The sequence below is a fragment of the Schistocerca piceifrons genome, chromosome 8 (assembly GCF_021461385.2).
Source record: "Schistocerca piceifrons isolate TAMUIC-IGC-003096 chromosome 8, iqSchPice1.1, whole genome shotgun sequence".
NCBI lineage: Eukaryota > Metazoa > Arthropoda > Insecta > Orthoptera > Acrididae > Schistocerca > Schistocerca piceifrons.
The window spans coordinates 2499609-2524365 of NC_060145.1; the positions used below are offsets into that span (position 1 = coordinate 2499609).

Consider the following 24757-nt stretch of genomic DNA (forward strand, 5'->3'; position numbering starts at 1 on the left):
GGAGCATACGCAATGCTGTTCAAGTTTAGGGGAATACCGGACGGGCTCATCAGTGAATAGGAATTTGGACTGAGGAGGGAGGCATGCCAGGATAGTCTGTGCAGCTGTGAAAAGCCAATGTACTAGGGTGGTGTTGTGTACATAGTTCCGCGTAGTCAGCACGTACACAACTTTCCCACTAGAGCGCGCTCCGCTATGCACAACAGCGCAGGCGCAGCACTCGTCTGTCTCCGCACTACGACATGACGCTGCCATAGAGACGGACCAAATTCTGCTTCCGCCGATCCGCGTATTAATATGTAACGCAGCCAATGAGGTTGCTGCTAACGTAGAACCTTTTCTCCTCGCGGATCACACTCGCGCAGTGATACATGAACGCGCGAGGTATTATAACGAGTGTACAGACCTCCGATTAGTCAGTCTGCATTTGTCTGTACCAGTCGGTACGAGTTCTACATTTGTCTGTACCAGTCTATAGTCAAGTTTCAGTCTGCGCCTAATAAGATTACCATGTTCCTGTAGGTAGCCATGAAGATAAACTTTTGTCAAGTATCAGAGATATATGTGAGAATAAGATTAAGGTACCAATACCAAAGGAACTTCAGAGTGTCAATTGTAAATAGAATCCAGAACCAAGTTAAGTAATTTTTATGCTTGTTATTATTTTAATAAATGTGTGTGAAAATTAATCAAGTTCTGTTTAAAGGTGGTCACCGGCAATCTGCTACTCTAAGCGTGCAAGTGGCATTTCAATCGTCTGACCTAACGGCAGAAGATAAACACGTCACAATGAGACCACGAGACATATTGCTGACACTCGCCTTCTTCGTTAGAGTGACAAGTCAAATAATCTGGTGGTGTGTGTACTGAAGGTCTTACAGTACGTACATCACAGGTCGCGTGGCGGTTAGCGCATCTCCCTAGTGAGCAGGAGACCTGGGTTCAATTCCGAGCCTCGGGACAAATTTTCGTTCGTCTTTTCAGTCTGCATATACACATCATAGATATTTGAGACTTTAAAACGTTTTTGGAGCCATATACTTTCACTTTATGCCTCATAACATGGCTGCAGTAGTTAAAGGGGTGCAAATACCACGCGTAAGAAGAAGTCGTATATCTTCTTTTGGCCATAAGCCAAATTTCGTGGCAAAGAGATCTGTTGAAACGACAAACTGCCTAAACTGATTACTGGGGCGGAGAATTTTGTGAAATAGGCTAAAAAACTGTAATATCAAATGACGAGGTAAAAAAAGAACCAGAACTCAAACTAATTCAAAAAGTATTCAGTAACAGAATTCAACTTTCACTTCTAGAGCAGCGTCCGGTGAATAATATCATTAAAAGCCATGATAGTACACCATCTACACTAATCGTCTCAGATCTGAGAGATAGTGATGTACTGGGGCCTACAAAGGTGTCCCAGAAAGAACGGTCAACATTCAGAGATATGACAGGAACGTTCATTCCGAAGAAAACAGTTCAATAAACATGGTTTCTGAAACCCATGATCGTTCCTGTCATATCCCCGAATACTGACCACTTTTTCTAAGACACTCTAGAGAAGTGTCTACTCGTGAAATTTACAGAGAAAAGTAAGTTGAAGCAGTAAAGTAATGCCAGTAACTAGTACGTTGAATATCAAAACATCTGGCATGCAACCAATACAGGCTACCGAAGAGGAATTGCACAACAGAAATAAAAAATGTTCTTACTACTAGCTGATCACCTTAAGATATTAGCCATATCAACGATGCTCGATACCAGATTCCTGAACATAAGCTTTCAAGATGTTTTGGCCTGTTCGAAGGCGATCAAAACAATCAAGCATTTCCTTGCAGCTGTTGAAATGGCTATCAGTGTAGATGAGCTACATTTTTTGCATTGCAGGGAAAAGAGAGATACAAAATTTGATTTATGGGGTGAACGTTATAAAGTAGTAAAAGAACGGAATACCTTTTAAACAGGAGCACAAAAGGACCTACCATCACAATTCAGTTATTACCAGAAAGATAGTCTTCCAGATGATGAAATCATATCACTGCTAGTAACTATTCAAAGTTAAAAAAACTGCACAGAAATATTCGAGCTGTTTAGCTCTCTCTATCAACAACGCAACACACCGAAGGGGAAACTTCATTAAATATGAACACTGAATAAATACCAAAACCTCGAGTAACGTGTTGTCATGGATGAGCTCAAGTAAACATCGCAATTGACAACAAAACCACAAATGCGAAATATCTCCATTGTTGGTACACATAACTTGAATGTATTCTTGATGAAATATCAGTCTGTGTCTGCAGACATAGAGCTATTGCTGGATCTACTAAAATCAACCTGTATATGCTGCCACTATCTGTACATTAGCTGAATTTTTGAGTGGTTATACATTGTCATATTGCTTACGATTTTGTATAAACGAAAATTGGGTAAAGAATTATGAAGAATGTTTATAAAATGTTTTTAGAAATTTTCTAAAATGATATAAAAACGTTTACGTAAAAATTACGTTTTATGAATGTAGCATACTGCTTTACAGACAGTTTTTTTGAAAATATGGAATACTGCCTTGGCTATATGTTATGATAATAAGGTTGGCGTTAAGATGATGTGAGATGACAGTATGGATTTGTTCTACCACTGCGCCACGTGATGTACTTACACATCACTAAGGACGTTCACGCTGGGATCTGCCAGTTGGGAAGTGGTGATGAATGTGAGCACTTGTAATCGGCGCAATAATGTGTGTGTACATAGCTGTTATTTTAAAACTGACATGACTACTTTCAGAGTAGCTCACTATACCAACACGGACATCCATTGTATAGCATCACTTATAGTGCAGACGGAGGAGATAATGTAATGATGTTATTTCATGTACTGTAAATTTTTGACATAATTATGTGTGGTGCTGTCCTAGCATCCTGTATCATAGCATTTTCGGCCACAGCTTTTGCAGATCCGAAGATGGCAACAGACAAATGCCAAAACCGGTCATCTATATGTATAAATGATTTTTGCGATCTTGGCAGTTGAGAATTTATTCAGTTTTTATAATACTACAGATCGACGCCACGCTGACGCCATCAGAGGTGTATATCATTAAAATGGCTTTTAGCCACTTTAAATGAAGTGTTGTGACATTTGTAATGATAATTGTTGTTGTATTTATAGATTAATAAAAAAGATGTCAGATGTATTTGTATGTTGCTTCAAACGCTATTCCAGAAATTCATCATTTAAATCGATATTTTATGGTCGATTATTATCAGCCATCGATGATCAGACATTGACGAAGAAATCAAAATCAGCATCGATGATATGCTAACATCGCACATCCCTAGGGTGGGCACTAACTAAGGGCCAATAGGATACAGAGTTTGCAGATTGAGGGAGAGGTAACGGAAGACTAAGAATTACTCTGAAATGCTTTTTGGGAGAATATTGATTGTCTCGTGCGTGTGGATTTAGTCTGGGAAAATAAAAGTTGCTTCGGGCGTCCGAAGTTGATTTAATATAATTTGACTGACAGGATGAAGTATTTGAGCTGGCTAATCAAACGAAAGGGCATACTCAGGACAAGTTTTTCAGAATGTCAGAGAACACTGGAGAGCAGACAGGACTCTGCTGCTACAGCTGGTGTCGTGCACTGCACAGTCTGCTGGAAAGTTGCTCAGCATTTTGATTGTGAGCATAAGCAGTCACAGTCACCGCTGTCAGATGTCAGGTCCAGCTAGGTCCTGCCACAGCTTTCATGTAAACACCTAGGTGTGCAGCGTCACACATGCAGAGTGAAAACTATGAGTCACTTGAAGCCACACACCTCTTGGTAATGAAACACGATAATGTACCTCTACAAAAGTCCACCTCCTACATTCCAATTTTCTTGAGAGTAATGAATAATGCTGAGGTCATCATTAAAAGCATGGACATTTTAATAATTTATTTTCATTCTTAAAGTGTAACGAAAATCTGATAGATATTTCGGTTCACTTCAAATACTTACTAAGTAATTTTGTAAAGGCTAATTTCCATTAATTTGGCTGCGACCCAAAATAGACAAATTTTGTGGAAATTAAAATAATTATCATGCGCTTCAATCACATAGCTGCAGGTGCCGCACGTATTTCTTTATTTACACTGACTGCAAATGGCACACATTTTTCCCATTGTCACATCAATCAACAAATCAAAAAGGTTTTGCACCACCTGTGTATCTACAGATGTCTGGGCTTAGATTTTACAGGAGCATATAATGCTAACGATAGCCCACTAAACTATAAATTAACAACTTTACTGTCAGTTAAAAGAAAGCAAATCCAAAACGCAGGCAGTCTGTTCGAAACTACACATCTCTGGTGCTTGGTAAATAGTTGCTAGGTTGGCAGGTTGACTGCAGGGCGGGGGCGGGGAGCCGAAAAAAAAAGCGAGGTCATTGGTCCCACAATCAAAGGTGACAGAAGCTGATGGAGGAACAACGCAAACAGCACAGTGCAGTCGATGAGAAAGGAAAATGGGCAAACAAAGAGGAAAAAGGAGTGTCGGTGCGGCAGGGAGAGTAAACAATACAAGGGGGGGGGAGGGAGGGGGGGGAAGGGTGAGGGCAAGGGGCGCCCCCAAACGCCTGCACTCATCCTCACCATGATACCATGATGTTATCAGACTCCAGAAAAGGAGAAACAAAAGACCAAACAAAACATAGGGAAAAGGGAGGCAAACCTGGCTGTTGTGGAGGCAAGGTCAAAAGGTCTTCCAAACCAATGCCAACGATAATCGAGGGACTCCAGTTCCAGAGGCAAATTTGGGTACTTAAATCTGAAAAAAAAAACACTTTTCGAAGGAAACTGAGAATGGGTGTAACCATGCAAGGTTCATCCACAAATACCCAGGCAAGAAAGATGGGAGAGCGTAATTAGTGTGAAGTGCCAAAAGGCGGGGTAGTCCAACAGAATATGGATCACTGTGAGGGGACCCTGTGAATACAAAGAGGGGAGGGGGAGGTCATTCTGGAGCAAATAACCATGGGTGATCCTCATATCGCCAACACAAAGATGGCTGTGGATAGTAGATATCCCACAATAGAGGTGTTGGGAAGAACATCAAATGGTGGGAGTCCCCTTACAGCCCATGAGTGAACAAACTGAGCAAAAAGGAATCTGACGTGAAGATGTAAATGTGCCCCAGAGGAATCATGGTAGGTGGTTGCCCTCCCCCCCCCCCTCCTTGCCCAGGATACCAACATGGCTGGAAAACCAAATGAAATCATTCGGATGAGCAGGATGAACAAAACTGGTTAGAAGGTCATGAATGGTACAGAAAAAATGGTGGTGGGAAAAAAAACTGAGCAATAGCATGAAAGCCACTCATCAAATCCATGCACAACAAAACTCGAGTGAGCGAGGACTGTTTAGTAAGGCAGAGGGCCCAATAGGTGGCTATCAATTCTGCAGTAAACATCCCACCTGTGGCAGGCAAGATGTGGTATTCTGTGCCACCAGAAGATGTTACGGCATACCCCATGTGACTGGCAGATTCAGCATACGGAAATTCCTGCAAAAGTGGGCAGGAGCAATGAAGGCTTTCTGACACCAGAAGAGATCCATCCAAATCTGGGGCCAAGGAACTAACCAATGGGGGGAGGGGTGTTCGGGAGAACAAGCCAAACAGGGAAGATGAAATCATGGCAGAGAGAAGTGAGGTTGGGCCCAATCAGTAAACCCACCTCAGTGGAGCAGTAGGTGGTTGACGTCCCAAAGCCACAAAAAGATCGGAATAAAGAGCAGATAGCGATGGCATAGGAAACCAGGAGCTACTACCACTGAACTGAAAGTGGGACAGAGGTCCCAGTATCAGGAAGGAGACTATTGACAGGAGTCGTGTTAAAGGAACCAGTAGCCAAAGATACCACGATGGTGGACAGGATCCAAGAGGAGCAGTGTGGAAAGGGCAGCTGAGCCATAAACTTGTTGATAAGCATAGTCCAGACGAGATACAACTATGGTCCAATAAATGCAGAAAAGAGTAGAATGATCTTTGCCCTAACAGGTGTGGGCAAGAAATCTAAGGACATTGAGTTTATGGAGACTGCCAATCTTCAGATGGCAGATATGGGTCAACCAAGTAAGCCTGTTGTCAAAAAGAAATGGAAGACAAGGGCAGAGCTCCAGATCAAGATAGACAACAATATGACGACAGAAATGCACGACACGTGATTTATAGGGGACTGAAAATCGTGTGAGAGTAACCACATGGATGGCACCATGGAGCTGTTGCTCCACAGTGGCCACCGAGAGGAAACTACTCCAAGTTCAGAAATCATCAACATACAGAGCACAGGTGAGTGATGGTATGATGGAGAACATGTGTCCATTAATAGCAACACAAAACAGGAGCGCATTTAATACCCAGTCCTGTGGAGCCAATTCTACTGGGTCTGCCGAGAGCTGCAATGTTGCCAACCCAAATTCGGAGTGACTGGTGGGATCGGAACTGGCGAAAAGGGGCCTGACTCGTGGGAAGCGGAGAGGACCAGAAGCTCAGCCAGAAGAAGTTCAGCCAGAAGAAGTTCAGCCAGAAGAAGTTCCCATTCATAGAAAGGTTCATTGTAGGTTTCTCCCTGACAAGTGATAAAACATAAGTGGGAGGTTTCAGACTGCTGTTTCTGAAGGAGGAAGGGAACTGAATAAGAGGCTGATACAATGGTAGCGTAAAATGGGTCGCAAGGTGTTCTGCGAGAAGCAATGGATCCATGTAAAGACCACCTGGAAGGCGAAGGCTCGGGATGGAAGACTGCCATTAGCAAAATTGGAGGGTAAGGAGTCTAACCCATATCTGTAATGAAGGACAAAAGAACCTAGAGAGGAGGCCAACATTCCTAAAACACTTGCTTACTTTGTTTAGTTATGCAATGGGCCTTGGCATGAAGACATTTAAAAGTGATAAGACTGGCGTAGGACAGGTGCCACTTAAGGCATTGCAAGGGCCGACTGCGAACACAGATGGTGTTGACAATGGCTTGCTCCACCATGAGACCAAACAGTGGCGAAAGGAGCCCATCAAGCTGGGTACGGCAAATGCCCAAGGCGCGAATAATTATATCAGGCGTCACGGACGACTTCAATACAACCTGAAAAGATGGGGTAAACATGACCTGAAAGGTATACAGAAGTCAATTTTCGCAATGGGAAGCCCAGTGGGCTAACTTGACCATTAGAAGGCGGGAAAGGAAGAGAGAACCACCAGGAAGTGGTTACTATTGCAGAGGTAGTTGTGCAGCGACCAGTATAATGAAGGGAAAATGGGAGAAGTCAGCGAGAAAATTATGGCAGAGAAAGTTTCATACATGGCACTGAAATGGGTAGGGCAACTATCATTAAGAAAGTACCAAGTCATGGTCTATGAGGAGACCCCGACTAGAAGAAAAAGCACAACCACACTAGGGAGGAGGAAGGAAGGTGGTAGTTGTTGTAGGAGGGAAGTTGGGGTAGCAGGTATAGATGGTCTGTTGGGAGAGAGACAGAAATTGCAAACACTGACTGCAGATTCCAAGTGGACCCAAACAGCAACTGCTTCCAGTTTCGTATGAAGGGATCCATATACTAACAAAGTCAGTTCGGAACAATGTGTAGACCCACTGGAAGCCCTCAAAGGCTGACCCAGTTCCGACAGAAGGTGCAGAACTCTCAAAGGGAAGACAAGTGAACATCAGTAAAATGAAATTCCTGGAGAATGGCACACGCTGTAGAGTGAAAGGAAATAAGGTATTGTAGCTCTGGAAACTGATTGTTGTATCCATTACAATTCCACTAAATAAGCACGGAATTAAGATTCAAATAGGAGGTGAACGGCCCAAAATGGGTCACACTGCTGGGACCCATCTGTCACCAATAAGAACTGGGTGACATCCATACACATGACGTCTGACTCAGGTTGTGTGGGGCAGTCAGCACCTCTGGGAGCAGCAGAGGGGCCTTGACTTGGGACTTATGTTTCTTCTTCTTCTCCTCTGTAGGTCGAGAAGGGCAGGGTCTGGAGAGAACAGGCTTCAGCGATCATGGGTCGCATAGACTGTGGTTCCCACAGTCACTTGTGGCAGGAGGCCTCTGGTCAGGGAGAGACCTGGGGGAGGGGTCCTGGGATGGGGCCCCATCACCAGCAGACATCGAAGAATAGGGGAGGGACACCTGGAGTGAAAGGTGGTGAGAGCCACTGGGGAGGGGGAGAGGAGAGGCGGCGGGACTGGAGCAAGGAGAAGGAAGGAGGAAGGGGAAAGGACGTAAAAGAGGCAAAGTTAGATGTCACGGACACAGGGGGAAGATGGTCATAATTCTGATAAACCTCAGTGTAGGACAAACAATCAAGGAACGTATACTCCTGTATCTTCCTTTACTTCTTATAAACCGGACACTCTGGTGAGTGTGGAGAATGATGGTAGTGACAATTGACAAACACGGATGATAGAACACAAGGGCTCCCCACATGGAGTGGGTGTCCATATTCACTGCACACAGGGTGCGCTGTACAGCAGGAATACATCTGTCTGAAACGCAAACACCGAAAACACTTCGTGGGTGCTGGGATGTACAGCTTCATTTTACACTGATAATAAATAACCCTGACCTTCTCTGAGAGGATGTACTCGTCAAATGCCGGAATACAGGCGCTTGTATCAATGCAGTTCTCCCAAACAAAATGAATGGCCTGGAGTTTCTCACCAGTTTGAGGAAGAAGTCTCTATGAAAAATGGCTTCCTGAACCATTCAAATACTTGTGGGGTGTAGTGGACACCAGGACGTCACCGAGACGGTCACAGTCTTGAAGTGCAGCAGATTGGATGCCAGAAAAGTTCTTATCAACAGCGATACTGAGCACATCTTACTCGGAGAGTCCACTTAATCAAACTTGCTTTCAATAGTTTCTGGTGATGATGCAAGTATTCACGTCAGTCCTAGTGCATACCAGGAAGTGGGGAAAGGATTTCACTGAAAGCCAGTGAGGCTGGCTCTCTTCCTACGGTGTAGTCAGGGAAGGGAAGGCCACAGGGTTATTAGAAGCAGCATTCAAAGATCCATTATCAACTTAAGAGACAGCCAGTATTCCGAAATTTAATGGGTTTCAGGTGGAAAGTGTCCGCCCTGATACTACTCGCTTTGATCAGGGGTTCTCCTCATGGGCACCATCCTGCCACAGCAAGGAGCATCTGGCATAGTGGCTGTTGGTGGGAATTCTGATGCTCCCGAATGACAAGCAACCCCTCCTAAGAGTATGTAGGGAGGTATCAGCTCGGATACCAGAAGTGTGATCCCTGTGTTTGCGGGAGAGACGGGGTCAACCAAGAGGGTACATAACGCCGTCACCATATGGACTGGCTACCATGCTGGCTATCTAGAGTTAAAAGACAATGGCGTCAAGAAATGATGGAGGCGGCGGTAAGGTCGACGCCAAAAACGCAAAGTTGGTTCACACTACAGAGAGAAAATTTTAAAGGGGATCTCAAATACTAAAAGGGGACGAAAATGCTGGAGGAAAGGTGAGAAAGAGTAGCAAGAGGAACAAAAATGGGAAGGAATACCAGAAACCAGGAGGATAGCCGAGCCGACGCAAGCAGTTACACCGAGAGAGGGGAAGCAGGTGGCACAAGGGAAGGAGCGAGTATAGGGAGCGAGGGCGACGGGGAAGAAAATGCAGCCCTGGAGGGAGGAAAGTGCTGCAATAGCTTCGGCGATGTGTACGCCACGCATGAAATCGCTGAAGAGCTGGGAGCTGCCTGCTTTGTAAATTTCAGTATCATGTTGTTCCTGGTCCCAAGGAAGCTCAGACGAGTTCATCTCATGCTGTGGTCACATTGTGGGGTGCTGTAACTGTGTGTCGCTTAGTACGACCCTCTTTCATCCATTGGTTCCACACACACACACACACACACACATCACTGTCATGGCAGCATGCCCGTACGAGCCGTAATGCCACGGTATGACAAACCCATTTCCTGGAGCCCAATCATTCTCTCTCGTCCGAACTCACTCACATTCCTATACTACCCCTTTGAAGGTGACGAAGCATATCGGGACTTGTTTGCACGTTTCCACGTTGCTTGACAGCTCTCAACCCACTGACCCGTCTGGGCATACAAAAAATGGCGCTGCTGGGCCATCTCCCTGTAATCTCAACAGTACACGTGATCGGTGATTCTCTCGGCTGGCAGGTGCTGCCGTACTTCAAGAAGTCCGAGGACAACGAGGACGAGGAGATCGTGAAGAAGAGCCCGGGCTTCCACGGGCGCGGCGGCTACCAGACGGTGGAGTGGTTCCCGTACCAGGACGAGAACGTGGCGCCGCTGATCGAGGCGTGGCGCCAGCTGGGCTTCCCCGTGACGGACGTGAACGGCGCGCGCCAGCTGGGCGTGGCGCTGCTGCAGGCCACGGCGCGCCGCGGCCGCCGCCTCAGCGCCAACGCCGCCTACGTGCGCCCGGTGCGCGCGCGCCGCCCCAACCTCACCGTGCTGACGCAGGCGCACGTCACCCGCCTGCTGCTCGACCCCGCCACCAAGCGCGCGCTCGGCGTCCAGTTCCTCCTGCAGGGCGCCCACGCGCTCTCCACCGTACTCGCCGACAAGGAGGTCAGTCTGCGGTCAGCTGTAACGTATTGTTGGGTTGGCACAAGAGCCAACACCGTGTTACGAATGCAGGCCGAAATGCACGCGTTTTAGCTCACGCAGGCTGGCGTGAGAAGGGAAGGACTCTACTGACGTGAGGTCTGGAACATGACAAGGAATTAGAATTCAGAAAGCGGACGTAGCTAGTTTGATACTCAACTTTAATCCATTAATGATGGACGTCGCTCTTGGCGCCACATGATTCACAATATTATCTATTCAGAACAGTAACTGAACACGGCGCCTTGCTAGGTCGTAGCAAATGACGTAGCTGAAGGCTATGCTAAACTGTCGTCTCGGCAAATGAGAGCGTATGTAGTCAGTGAACCATCGCTAGCAAAGTCGGCTGTACAACTGGGTCGAGTGCTAGGGAGTCTCTCTAGACTAGACCTGCCGTGTGGCGGGCGACACGCGGGTCCGACGTATACTAACGGACCGCGGCCGGTTTAAAGGCTACCACCTAGCAAGTGTGGTGTCTGGCGGTGACACCATACATATACTGTCGACAAACCCGTTGCCCTCAATGGCTACCGGGGCTTTCATTCCAGGAGCAAGAATCGACTGTTCATTATAGTTAAGCTGAATGGTGGTGTTATTTCGGTCTTCAGTTCCAGGACTGGTTTGACGCAGCTCTCCACGCTGGTCCATCCAGTATGAGCATCCCTATCTCTCTATAAACAATGCATCCTAGCCCCACTTTGTAAGGGGTCCAAAAAAAATGGCTCTGAGCACTATGGGACTCAACTTCTGTGGTCATCAGTCCTCTAGAACTTAGAACTACTTAAACCTAACTAACCTAAGGACATCACACACATCCATGCCCGCGGCAGGACTCGAACCTGCGACCGTAGCGGTCTCGCGGTTCCAGACCGTAGCGCCAGAACCGTTCGGCCACCAGCGGCCGGCTGTAAGGGGTCCGTAGGCCCTTACTATAACTTTGCACTCGGCACAGGTCGATAGGGCGAACAATCGATTGTGACGTGTTGCGAGAGCGAGTGTCGAGGTGCGCCAGAGTGGTTTGCGGGAGTAGTGTGTGTGTGGAGGTCATTATTGGAATACAGGGTTTTTAACCGAGAAGGGTGTCACCATGGCCGTGGCTGGACCCATAAATGATAAATAAATACCGGGAAAGTGATGAAGTATCATTAAGAAAGTGATCAGTGACGTTATTAGTTCCGATATTTAGTTTCGCGTCTACCGCGCCGGCCTAACCTTGGATTGCAGTGTTGGATGCAGTGATGGATTAGCGTGTGGCGATAATGGCAAATGAAAAAAGCCTGTGCTGAGATTAGCCGTAATTAGATACGTATGACGAGCTCAGTGGCTGTCTCCTTTTTGTGTTTTGAGAAGAATATAAGATCATAATTAGTAAAACTGTGTTGTTTCCTTATTACCATACGTTCAGTATTATAGTATTGAACAGGACGAACTGGAAAGTAACAACTTCCGTAGCAGTCAATTCCGATTACCAAGCCCCATTACGTTCACTGTCATGTTAACAATAAATATTGGGCTGCTATTCGATCAGATCAGGTCGGGATAAAAAACGGAGGCGTTACAACTTCAAACATGTTTATTATAGTGAAGCCTTGGTCTCCCTCCGCAATTATTATTTCATATTGCTAAGTACTGAATGGTTATAATTAAACTTTCCCAATTTAACAGCCGGCCGTGGTGGCCTATCGGTTCTAGGCGCTTCAGTCCGGCACCGCGCGACCGCAGGTTCGAATCCTGCCTCGGGCATGGATGTGTGTGATGTCCTTAGGTTAGTTAGGTTTAAGTAGTTCTGAGTTCTAGGGGACTGATGACATCAGAAGTTAAGTCCCATAGTGCTCAGAGCCATTTTTTTAAAACCTATTTAACAGGTTATAACACGGAAACTAATTACTGTATGAGGACCAAACTTGGTAGCATTAATGTCAAGGACATGAGAAAGAGAAATAATGTAGAATGAATTCAACTGAAACACTTTTAATGTGCTGCTACGGTACATCACACCATTACATAACTGTACCATTACTGCTACAAAAGTGGCTCAATATGGCGCTTATCATTGTCCACGAGAGTCTGAAAGTGCAGAATTGCATTCTGCACAGCAGAACGAAGCATTGCCGTAGGTACGCTAGCTACCTCTCTGGTTTTGCTTCGTTTCAGATCAGCACATGTGTGAATGTTCCCCTGTTAAACCCTGTCCTTCAGGTTGCCTCACGACCAGAAACCACAGGGAGTGAGATCAGGTGATCGTGCCGGCCAAGCATTTGGAAACAATCGGCTGATAATTCGAGCGTTTCCAACTGTATTTCGGAGAAGCTGGTGATGTTCACTAGCGGTGTGCGGTGGGGCCTCATCTTGCATGAAAACTGTTCAGTTCGATTTGTCTCTCTTCTGTAGAGCGGGTAAGACACGCTGGCGAAGCATATAGCAGTAATGCTGGCCAGTCACACTGCACGCCTTTGGTCCTCGAGCGCCAACCTGTTCAAGAAAGAATGGGCCAACGATGAAAGTAGCTGTGAAGCCACACCATACGGTGACGCGTTCATCACACAGAGGAACTTCATGCACAGTGACAGGAGGTGAAGATTCCCACACTCGGCAATCCTGTGAGTTCACCTCACCTGTCAGAGAAAAATGAGCTTCGTCTGTCCACAGGATGGTCCAGGGCCAGCCCTTGTCAACATCAATCCTTACATGAAAGTAGAGAGCGCATAGGATGGTCCAGGACCATCCCTCGTTAATGTCAGTCCTAGCATGAAAGTGGAGAGCAAAGTCTACACGTCGTTGTGCATCCTATGGTGCAAGCTGCTGGAGAAATGAATCTCTTACGGATACCATTTGACAATGATTCGAAGCACTTTGCATACTGTGGGTCACGGGACGTAACACGGTACGCGCGCAGCCTGACGACCGGGCATTGGGCGCAGCGTTGTCTGCCACGGCAACATCGAGTTCACCAACCACCTGTGTGCAAGCAGCCATCGGCCTCTTCCTGGAGCGACGCCCAGTTCTCCATTTGATTCGAACTTCATCATGATGCTCCGCACAGCAGGTGGACAGAGAGAGAGGACCATTCCGTAATCCTTTCAGCCGGCGATATTCTCGAAGTGCAGCTGCAGCGTTCTGATAACAGAGCTTCACCAGTAATGCTCTGCTCCTTTTGTCCAAGCTCATGTTGACACGCCAAGTGCACTACGACTGATCAGGTCTGTGAGATCACGATGACTGATCACGGCACTTGGTGGCCATATTTGGAACTGGACGGTGGCGCTGTGACGCGTGCAAACCCTGCATCCCATATTATTGCTACCAAGTTTGGTACTCGTACGGTAATTACTTCCGTGTTATAACGTGTTAAATAGGTAAAGCATAATTATAACGACTCGGTACATCTCGCCATTACTATACTGATCATTCCTTCATGCATTGGGATGTGTCCGGTCAACCAGCCCCTTCTTTTAGTCAAGCTGTGCCACAATTTTTCTCCCAAATTCGATTTAGTACCTCTTCATTAGTTATATAATCCACTCACTTTATCTTCGTCATTGTTAAATAGCGTCACATATCAAAAGCTTTTGGTCTCCTCTTCTCTGAACTGTTAGCTCAGTAGTCACCAATAACTGTTCACAATGACGAGCTGTACTGAAAAATGATTTAAATAAGGATCGAAGTTTGAAATTAATTCTTGTCGACAATGAAGTCATTAGGAAGTGTCTCAACTCGAAAACAATGAGCAGCGGCCAGCTATTTTTTGTCTTTTCCTAAGCAATCATCCTCGACACATACACACACACACGCACACACACACACACACACACACACACACACACACACACCCACACACACACACACACATATGAGGGAGGGGAGAGGAGGGGAGGGAGGGAGAGAGAGTATTCCTGACCCCAGAGTCAAAAGTCTTTCGATTATACAGAGGGCTGGATTCCATCTAGTGGATATCTCTTGAATTATTCCGAGGTCTGATTCTTTTCTTAGCTCGTTTCTTGTTAATACACTTTCTCTAGCCCATTTGATCCTTTCTGCACCAGTAATGAGCTCAGGTAGTTTGTCTTTCTTTTTAATAGGTCATTTTGCTATCAAGCTGGGCATGTGGGCAAAACACGATATATGTCTTCTTTTCTAAAGGATATTTCTTATCCTCTGAACATCAAAGCAACTTATTTAGACCGAGTATATCGGTGTCTTGTGATGAGGAATTATAGAGCCATACTGAAACAACTGAGAAATGGTACACCAGAAGCATTATGTCTTGCGCTTCTCAGTGGAAGTTGAAAGAGTTATAACTGATTTCATCTGTCTCGCAGACCACATGCATAACACTGGAATCCTACTGCTGAAGCACGCCTGATTATCTTGGGATAGCTTTCACGAAAATGTAGACACACAAAATGGTATCTCTTCCCCTGCTATTGCTTCGCCAAAATAATTCAGTTCTGGACAAATAGTTTGGCCTAACCTACACGTGGCTAGCCTAATTTCTATTCTTGCTTATGACAGGAGACTTAATTACACAAACAGATATGAACTGTCACACTTACATAAAACAGACGTGAATATAGAACCGCAATAACTTTATATACCTATTTAGATAGAGAAGTTCTTTCTTCGTTTCGGCAGATAGTCAGCGCTACTTCTCTACTCTAGCACTAAGATGTATAAATTCTTGTGATTTACTGACATTTGTTCAGCAATATGTACGTAAAACGATAATGTGAAAGAAACATGCGACATGAAACGTCTGTCGAAAGATTATGGCTGCAGTTCATGGAATCATGTCAGTTAAGTTCAGTTTTACTAATTTATGTAGACGGGAAATGTTACAAAACAAATATAACTGCGAAGCTACTGAAAACAGACAGCGTATGATATCGTATCTTTGACTGGGATACATCCCACACATAACAGAGAACATCACTCTGAGATGAAGCAGCTGACACAACAGAGGGAATTCGTGGCAGACCGCATCAAACCATTCCTCAGGAAAGACTGACTGCACTACTCACACTATACGATTCCAACTTTAACAGTGTCAACAAACGCCTGAAGTGATTCCTGCGACGTAGGAATCAAGTTGAGAAGCTGATATCTGGGGACTGTGGTGGGTGGTACACCAGTTCTCAGTCCACCAGACCGAATAGATCAGTCACATCTTGCACCATAATTTGTATGCGCCCGACCACTGTCCTGCAAGACGACGGGCCATACACTGAGGTGACAAAAGTCATGGGATAGCGGGACGCACATGTGTAGATTGCGGTAGTATCGCCTACACACGGTATATAAGGGCAGTGCATTGGCGCAGCCGTCATTTGAGCTCAGGTAATACATGTGAAAAGCTTTCCGACGTGTTAATGACCGCATGATGGGAAAACAGACTTGGAACGTGCAGTGGTACTAGGGGGACATTCTATTTCGGAAACTGTGAGGGAATTCAACATTCCGAGAACCACAGCGTCAAGAGTGTGCCCAGAATACGACGTTTCAGGCATTACCTCCTACGCATTACCTCCTACCACGGACTACATACTGGCCCACGGCCTTCACTTAACGATCGAGAGCACCGGCGTCTGCGTAGAGTTGTCAGTGCTAAGAGACAAGTAACACTGAGTGAAATACCTGCTGAAATATATGTGGGACGTACGACGAACGTTTCCATTAGGGCAGTGTGGCGAAATTTGCCGTTAATGGGCTATGGCAGCACACAACAACACCACCTGTAGCACCTGTCCTAGGCTCGTGAGCATATCGGTTGGGCCCTACACGATTGGAAAACCGTGGCCTGTTCAATTGAGTCCCGATTTCAAATGGCAAGAGCTGATAGTAGAGCTCGAGCGTGTTGCAGATCCCACGAAGCCACCGACCCAAGTTGTCAACAAGACACTATGCAAGCTGGTGGTGGCTCCATAATTGTGTGGGCTGTCTTTATACACAACAGACTGGTCCTCTGGTCCAGCCGAACTGATCATTGACGGGAAATGGTTATGTTCGCCTACTTGGAGACTATTTGCAGCTATTCGTGCTACCGGGTCACAACTCTTTGTTTTTGGTTTGAAGAACTTTCCGGACAATTCGAGAGAATGATTTGGCCACCCAGACCGGTCGACCTGAGTACCATCGAACATTTATGGGACACAATCCAGAGGTTAGTTCGTGCACAAAATCCTGCATCGGCAACACTTTCGCAATTATGGTAGCTGCAGAGGCACATGTCAGTATTTCTGCAGTGGACCTCCAACGACTTGTTGAGTCCATGCCGCGTCCAGTTTCTGCACTACGCAGGGCAACAAGAGGTGCGACATGATATGAGGAGGTATCTGGTGATTTCTGTCGCCTCAGCGTAGAACGCTCCACTCGAACTATCAACGTAATTGGCGCTGTTAAGGGTATCCTACGACTTCCACATCGCTGGCAACGGGTTGTACACAATGCTGGTGACTATTCTGAAGGACAGCAAAATTTTGAAACATGTATCTACGAGGGTTGGAACTTAAATAGTGGCAACTATTTGTTCACAACCGATACAAAAGAGTTACATGTTTGCACATGTTACTGTCCTTCAGAGTAGTCACCAGCGTTGTGCAGAACCCGTTGCCAGCGATGTGGAAGGCGTAGTGTGCCGTTAGCAGAGCCTGTTCTGTTGATGGCGCGAATGGAGCGGTCTACTGCCTGTCGAATCTCTGGAACAGTTCTGAAATGAATGCCACGAAGTGGTTCCTTCTTCAAGTTTTATTTAGAAGTGTTCAAGGTGGCTACCTTTCAGAACACGATAAATATGCCATCTGCAATCAGTTTCCTGTCAAATCGTATGGAGAAAGTCTTGATGTATAAAGGCAACTGCTTGTGTTACCCGTCGTCGCAGTTCGTCGACGTTTTCCGGAAGCGGAGAATAAAGACACTGTGTTTAATGTAATCCGATACATAGAACTCCATTGGGGTTAAATCGGGTGATCTAGGTGCTCAAGATATTCTACATCTATATCTACATTTACTATAGAATGAAACTTCCTGTCGGATTAAAACTGTGTGCCGGACCGAGACTCGAACTCGGCACCTTTGCCTTTCGCGGGCAAGTGCTCTACCATCTGAGCCACCGAAGCTGTGAGGACGGGGCGTGGGTCATGCTTGGATGGCTCAGTTGGTGGAGCACTTGCCCGCGAAAGGCAAAGGTGCCGAGTTCGAGTCTCGGTCCGGCACACAGTTTTAATCTGCCAGGAAGTTTCATATCAGCGCACACTCCGCTGTAGAGTGAAAATTTCATTCTAGAAACATCCCCTAGGCTGTGGCTAAGCCATGTCTCCGCAGTATCCTTTCTTCCAGCGGTGTTCATGGTGTGGTCATGTTTTTCATGAAGGGGGCTTGCACCTCTTGTTGTTTTGCGTGGCACTATCACAGCACAGGCCTATATTGATGTTTTAAGCACCTTCTTGCTTCCCACTGTTGAAGAGCAATTCGGGTGTGGTGATTGCATCTTTCAACACGATCGAGCACCTGTTCATAATGCACAGCCTGTGTCGGAGTGGTTACACGACAACATCCCTGTAATGGACTGACCTGCACAGTGTCCTGATCTGAATCCTACAGAACACCTTTGGGATAATTTGGAACGCCGAATTCGTGGCAGACCTCACCGACTGATATCGATACCTCTCTTCAGTGCAGCAGTCCGTGAATAATGGGCTGCCATTCCCTAAAAAACCTTCCAAAACCTGATTGAAGGTATGCCTGCGAGAGTGGAAGCTGTGATCAAGGCTAAGGGTGGGTCAACACCATACTGAGTTCCAGCATTGCCAGTGAAGGGCGCCACGAACTTGTAAGTCATTTTCAGCCATGTGTCCGGATACTTTTGATCACATAGTGTATAAACTCCCTGTGTAGTAGAAGTATGGAAGGTATATCTTCTGCACCAGTTGACAATCACTGTAGCTGCAGAGCGTCACATGTTCTGTAGTCCACAGGAAGCTGCGAAGATGAAGATAAATCGGCTCGAAAATACAAAAAAGAAAAGTCTGTAAAATGTTAAATGGCGACAGCTCTTCCTTTGGCGTACCGTCTTGCTGATAACACCTCTTAAAACTCTGCAGAAGCTAAAACTGGAATGATACGAGCCAGGCCGATACAAGAACATAGTTTTAATGACAACAAGGGAAGCCCACGTAACGATATATTAAAGCGACGTCTATTTATCAATATTTTACTGTCTATTTCATCATGTCCTTTGCTCCTCACAGTAAACGCTTTTATAAAATAGTTCACATTAAAACGCGAGTGATCGGTAACTATCACTTTTATAAGAGAGTTCTTACGACTGGTGTAGTTCACACTCCACCTCCTATTTTGTATGTTACATTAGGTACACAGTCTTTGTTAGTGCAGCGTATATTCGCGTTCTGTGACGGCTGTTGGTCCCTTCTCGAACATTCGATGTCTTGATTCTTCGCATTGACAATCTGTTGTTACTGCATCCATCTTCTGCTAGATCTTCAGATCTTTAACACTGTCTTATGCGTCTTATTTCATCTCTTCTGTTCATATCTTCTAAAAAATCTTTGTGTCCGCTTAAATTTTGGTTTTTTACTGCAACAATGCTGCTAGGACAATTTGCAGGCTACCTCTTCGTTTCGCCCGCCTCTCCACGCTCTGACTGACGCCACTGGCACCGTGTACAACTCCCTTCTCGGCATTATACGTTCTACAGGGACCACTGTCTCTCTTCCACAAAACGGTCATTATGTCCCACTGATAAAATGACCTCTTCCTTCTGTCAATGTTTACACTGCCATGTCCCAGCTTCAACTGTTCTTTTTCAAGCAATGTATGTTATAACCCGTTTTTTACGACTGCAATTAAAGTCTTATTTAGACTGCAAGCGCTTCGCTATATTTCAAGCATATTGAGACGTAAGAATTTTTAGTTTGCAGCTTCATTCCTAATGTTCTTCCACACACAGGTGCTCGATGTTTTGAAGATTTCACTTCACTGACTCTGGATACATTTTTGTTTAATACGTAATCCTAGTGTAGGTAGTGTGCTGTTGCCCTCCTCCGGCTAAAGCAGCCAGTTGCAGGGGACCTGGAGTTTCACGTGGACTCTGAACAACGGTGCACCTCAGGATTTTTCACATCAGCAAACATTGCCAGAGCTGTACTGCACTGTCCTAACTTTCGTAGAGCAAAGCCGAATAATTCAGCCCCGTGAGGTAGAGAGGCACGAAAAACGATGATAGTCGGGTGTACGAAATTCAAGTGTGGTCAAATTTGGAAGAGAGAACAACCTACCTCGAGTCAGCTACATCGGCGAGATGGCTGGTAGTAAAGAAGACACGGAAGGCACTCACCTGTAAAAAAAAAAGAGATAACAGGTTTTATATTATACTTCTTCCCGTAAGTAGAATAAAAACGAAGTAACCATTAGTGCATCAGGTATTAAACGTGTTTAAGCATCAGAGGACTGCAAAAAAAAAAAGTAAAATTATCATTTTACTTACGGTCCGTTAAACGGACTGAATTTCATTACCTTTGTTCAGTAATGACACTTCACAATATTTGGTGACATCTATACATAAAAACGTGTGTGTGTGTGTGTGTGTGTGTGTGTGTGTGTGTGTGTGTGGTGGGTTGAATACGCACAATCAACAATTTCAAGCTTTTCGCAAAAATAAAGTACTGCTCCGATATCTTAGATACTTGATGAAATTGTGTATTGCCTCTCTGACTACATCGCGACATATGACGAATATCATTTATTTGTGGAGTTAGGCGTAGTGGCTTTACAAATTTGTAAATGATTCTTAGTAATGAATAAATAGCTGACTACGTACTAACTTCTGGAGAATATCTAAAATAGCGGACTACACACAGAAATACTGTTCTGGAATTACAAACCGCATAGTTTTAGTTTAGGAAACGTATTTGATAGCTGCGTCTGGATCGCTAATAAGGTTACAATAACACGCTGTTTGCAATTTTGTAAAGCGGAACGGAGTGTAGCAGTGTCGGTGGAAGGTAAGTCACGTTCTCCAGTGGGGCTGTTACCACATACCCCGTGGTGGAACCTCTGGTAGCAGAGTTGGAAAAATCATAAATGGAAATATCATAGACAGCCTCGGTCGGACTGGTCGCATGTTCAGATAGCCCAGTGGTTAAGGCACCTATCTGCAGTATGCAGGAAACTAGGGTCAGATTCTTGATCTTGCACAAATTTTTGATTGCGGCTACTGTAGACATTCAGTTTACGCTTCAGTGGCATTCAGCGTACTTGTGTAAGCGATTTCTCTATTGTCACCTATGCCGAAAAATCATCACCTTCAACATCCATTCTGAAGACGTGCAACTTTTTCGGAGACGGTTTTGCCTCGCCTCTTCTGGAGTCATAGATGGAATCCACTTACTTACTTACTGGTCATACCGGACTCGAGAGCCCATTACCGCAGCAACGCATTTTCGCCACCTGTCCCTGTCTTGGACTATTTCCTTGAATTCACCTTGAATACCTAGGCTTCTCAAATCAGCCTCCACATTGTCCTCCCATCTACGCCTCGGTCTCCCCACAGGACGTTTTCCTTCTAGGTGCCCTGCCAGTACTCTGCGCGCTGCCCTGCCCTCATCCATTTGAGCTACGTGACACGCTCATCGCAGCATACTGATTATGTCAGGGCTTGAATAGAGTTCGAGAACCTCTTCGTTATGCAATTTTCGCCACTCTCCGCTAATTTCATCCCTTTTTGCTCCAAAAATTTTCCTCAAAGTTTTGTTTTCAAATGCTCGAAACGGCTTTTCATTTTGCGCAGTGAGAGACCGAGTCTCACACCCATACAGCATAACTGGTAGAACAATAGTTTTGTATATTCTAATCTTTAAATTCCTAGACAATATCCGTGATGAACGTAATCTATTCAGTGAGAAGTAGCACGCATTTCCCGCCCGTAATCTCTTCTTCAGTTCGGATTCAATCTCATTTCTCGAAGTGATGTCCACGCCTAGATACTTAAATGCGTTCACTTTTTCAAACTGCATGTCTCCAACTCTTAACATTTCCTGATCTACTGCTGTTGGCATTCTAGTAGTAACCAGGTATTTAGTTTTGTCTTCACTTATCCTTAGACCTACATCTTCACTAGTCATGATTAACGTATTCGCATTTGCTGTTACAGATTCTTTCCTATAGCTAATGATGTTTAGATCATCTGCATACCCTAATGCCTTTAAATTCCCATTTAACTCCACACCCTCTGAATTATCTGCTGCCATTCGTACAATATATTCTAGGACTAAATTAAAAAGTAGCGGAAACAGGGCATCTCCCTGCTTAAGACCATTCTTTATTACAAATTCTTCTGACTCCAATTTCCCCACGCGTACTCTACCTTTTCTGTTTTTCAAACTCCCTTCTATAAGTCTAACATACTTCTTTGGTATTCCAAGTTCCAAAAGAATTCTGTACAATTTTGACTGCAATACTGAATCATATGCTTTTGTAAAATCTATGAAAAGATTATGAACTGGTTTATTGTATTCCCATTTCTTTTCCAAAATTTGACGCAGGGTGAATATTTGGTCTATAGTTGATCTGTTCCTCCGAAAGCCAGCTTGGTAATCCCCCACAATTTCGTCTGCATATGGTGTAAGTCTGCTTAGCAGAGTATTCGAGAAAATTTTGGAACATACTGGTGATAGCGATATCCCTCTATAATTACTACAATCCATTTTGTCGCCCTTCTTAAAAATTCGGATCAGAATCGACTCCTGCCACTCTTCAGGTATCATCTCTGAGTTTCATACTTCACTTATCACTTTGTGAACTACTTCCACCAATTTCTGTCCCCCATTTTTAACTAATTCTGGAGTTATGCAATCTGATTCTGGTGCTTTATGGTTTTTCAATTTGTTGATTGCATCTGTTACTTCCTTTAACGTTGGCTCAGGTACCTGGGATTCTGCTGTATGTATTTCGTACGCCTGCTCATTTCCTGCTTCCTGGTGTACATTTAATAGATGCTCAAAATGCGCCCTCCATTTACTTAATATAGCACTGGGGTCTGTCAGTATTCCCCCAGCATCCCCTCAAAGTGCATTTGTCCTAGCCTTGAAGCCCTTCCTATACCCATTTATGTCTAGGTAAAGTTCCCTAATGTTTTTTGTTTTACTGTTTATTTCCATTTTTGTAATTGATTTTTCCAATAATCCCTCTTCTTTGCTCGTAGCCTACGACCAACTTCCCTTCACAAGTTCAAGAACTCCTCTCGTTTTCTGTCTCCAATTCTATCCCAATTTTATCGCGCTTTTCTTCTTTCCTCTACCAATTTCCTGCATTCCTCATCAAACCAAGGTTTCCTCCTGTTCTTCTTAATTGTACCTATTGTGACCTTCGCTGCATCTTTGATATTATTCCTCACAGTGATCCACTGTTTATTTACATCCTCTCCTTGATCTTCGTGTGTCCTGAGAGCATCAAACCCATTTGAAATTTCTGTCATGTACCTTCTTCTAAAGCTTTCACCATTTAGCTTGTCAGTGTCGAACCTAACAAGTCCTGCATTGTGACACCTTGATGTTGCTGTAGATAGCCGTTGGTGAACTTTGGCAACTACAAGAAAATGATCAGAATCGCAGTCTGCTCCCCTGAAAGTCCTAACATTTTCTATACTAGTGAGCCATCTCCGAGCTACAAGAACATGATCAATTTGGTTTCGGGTGTGTCCATCCGGAGAGACCCAAATTGCTTTATGAATGTCCTTCCTTTTGAAATATGTGCTCCGAACAATCATGTCTTTTGAAACAGCAAAGTTAACCACCCTTGTGCCATTATCATTCGAAATGTTATGCAAACTTTCTTTCCCAATTGTAGGCCGGAATGCTTCCTCCGTCCCTATCTTCAGATTAAAATCACCTATGCTTAATTTTGTATCATATGAGGAGAACTCATCCCACAGTTGATCTAGTTCTTCATAAAAGCCGTCTTTAACAACCTCTTCAGTGTCCTTAGTTGGTGCATGTACATTAATTACTACTAGTTTATTCCACCTGCCGGACAACACCATAACTGATAATCGGTCACTAATGAACCTTATATCTCTGATTGCGTGAAGCACTTTTCCCTGTACTGCGAAACCTGTTCCGAAACTGTGAGCTTCCGCACCTCCACAGAAAAATATATAGTTACCCCTCTTTATGCTAACCTCACCCTGCCACCGAGTTTCTTGAATAGCTGTAATGTCTACATCGTATCTATCTACTTCGCCTAATAATGTCTGGAATGTTCCTGGCCTGTTCAAACTTTTAACGTTCCATGTTCCCAACCCGAAAGTTCCTTTCGGCCTGAATCTCTTAGAAGTAGGTTCCGCCCGGAGATCCGAATGGGAACCTAGTTTACCTCCGGAATATTTTACTTCAAAGGGACCCATGCCCATTAATGTTGCTGATTCTTGATGAATAGATTTGGTAGTAGGAGAAGAAGAAACAGGGATGGTTCATCACGCCATCGCCTGCTCCCCACTGGCTGTCCGCGACTGCTTATTTTTTGTATTCGCAGCTACCCTTCATATCTGAAGGCCGTATCCCCTATCCGCAACCTGGAGATGCGCTGTGCCGTGGTGGTAGGGGCCCACGAGACAGGGATATTTTTTCTTCCGATTCGTTATCGTGTTAATCCTTTTCGTCCGGAACAATCAAATTTTCAGCTTCTGTTATGACATGGCGAAATGCCGTACGCTCTCTTCCATTCAGTATCAATTGTGGTTATAGACGATAAAACTGTTACGATGGCCCACATTATCATCAGAAGGATTTTGCTGAACTCGGAACTACTGCGTGATTATACGGATGTGACACCGAAGTTGAATGTGACGAGAACACGTAAAATGGGGTGTGCCACAGGTTTCTGTTCTTCGTCTGTTGCTCTTCTTGATAAGCGTGTCAGTGATCTAGCACAAAACGTGACAGGTGATGCAAATTGTTTTCGTCTTGCAGTCGACAGAAATACGGTCCGACAGATATGCGGTGTTGTTCAGGTGTCTCGGGATTTGTTTTTGACAATATTGGCTCATTCTGAAAGAACTGTAACATGATTCAGTGAACACTACATCGAGAGGCGATA

The 24757-nt window shown here is 44.9% G+C and overlaps 1 protein-coding gene across 1 annotated transcript in view; it reads left to right on the forward strand.

Moving 5' to 3' along the window:
• LOC124711474 overlaps positions 1-24757 on the forward strand; it is a 188093-nt gene that overhangs the window by 17987 nt on the left and 145349 nt on the right. The window contains exon 3 of the mRNA XM_047241580.1: positions 10202-10615. Coding sequence (XP_047097536.1) covers positions 10202-10615 — 414 coding nt within the window. The remainder of the gene's footprint in view (positions 1-10201; positions 10616-24757) is intronic.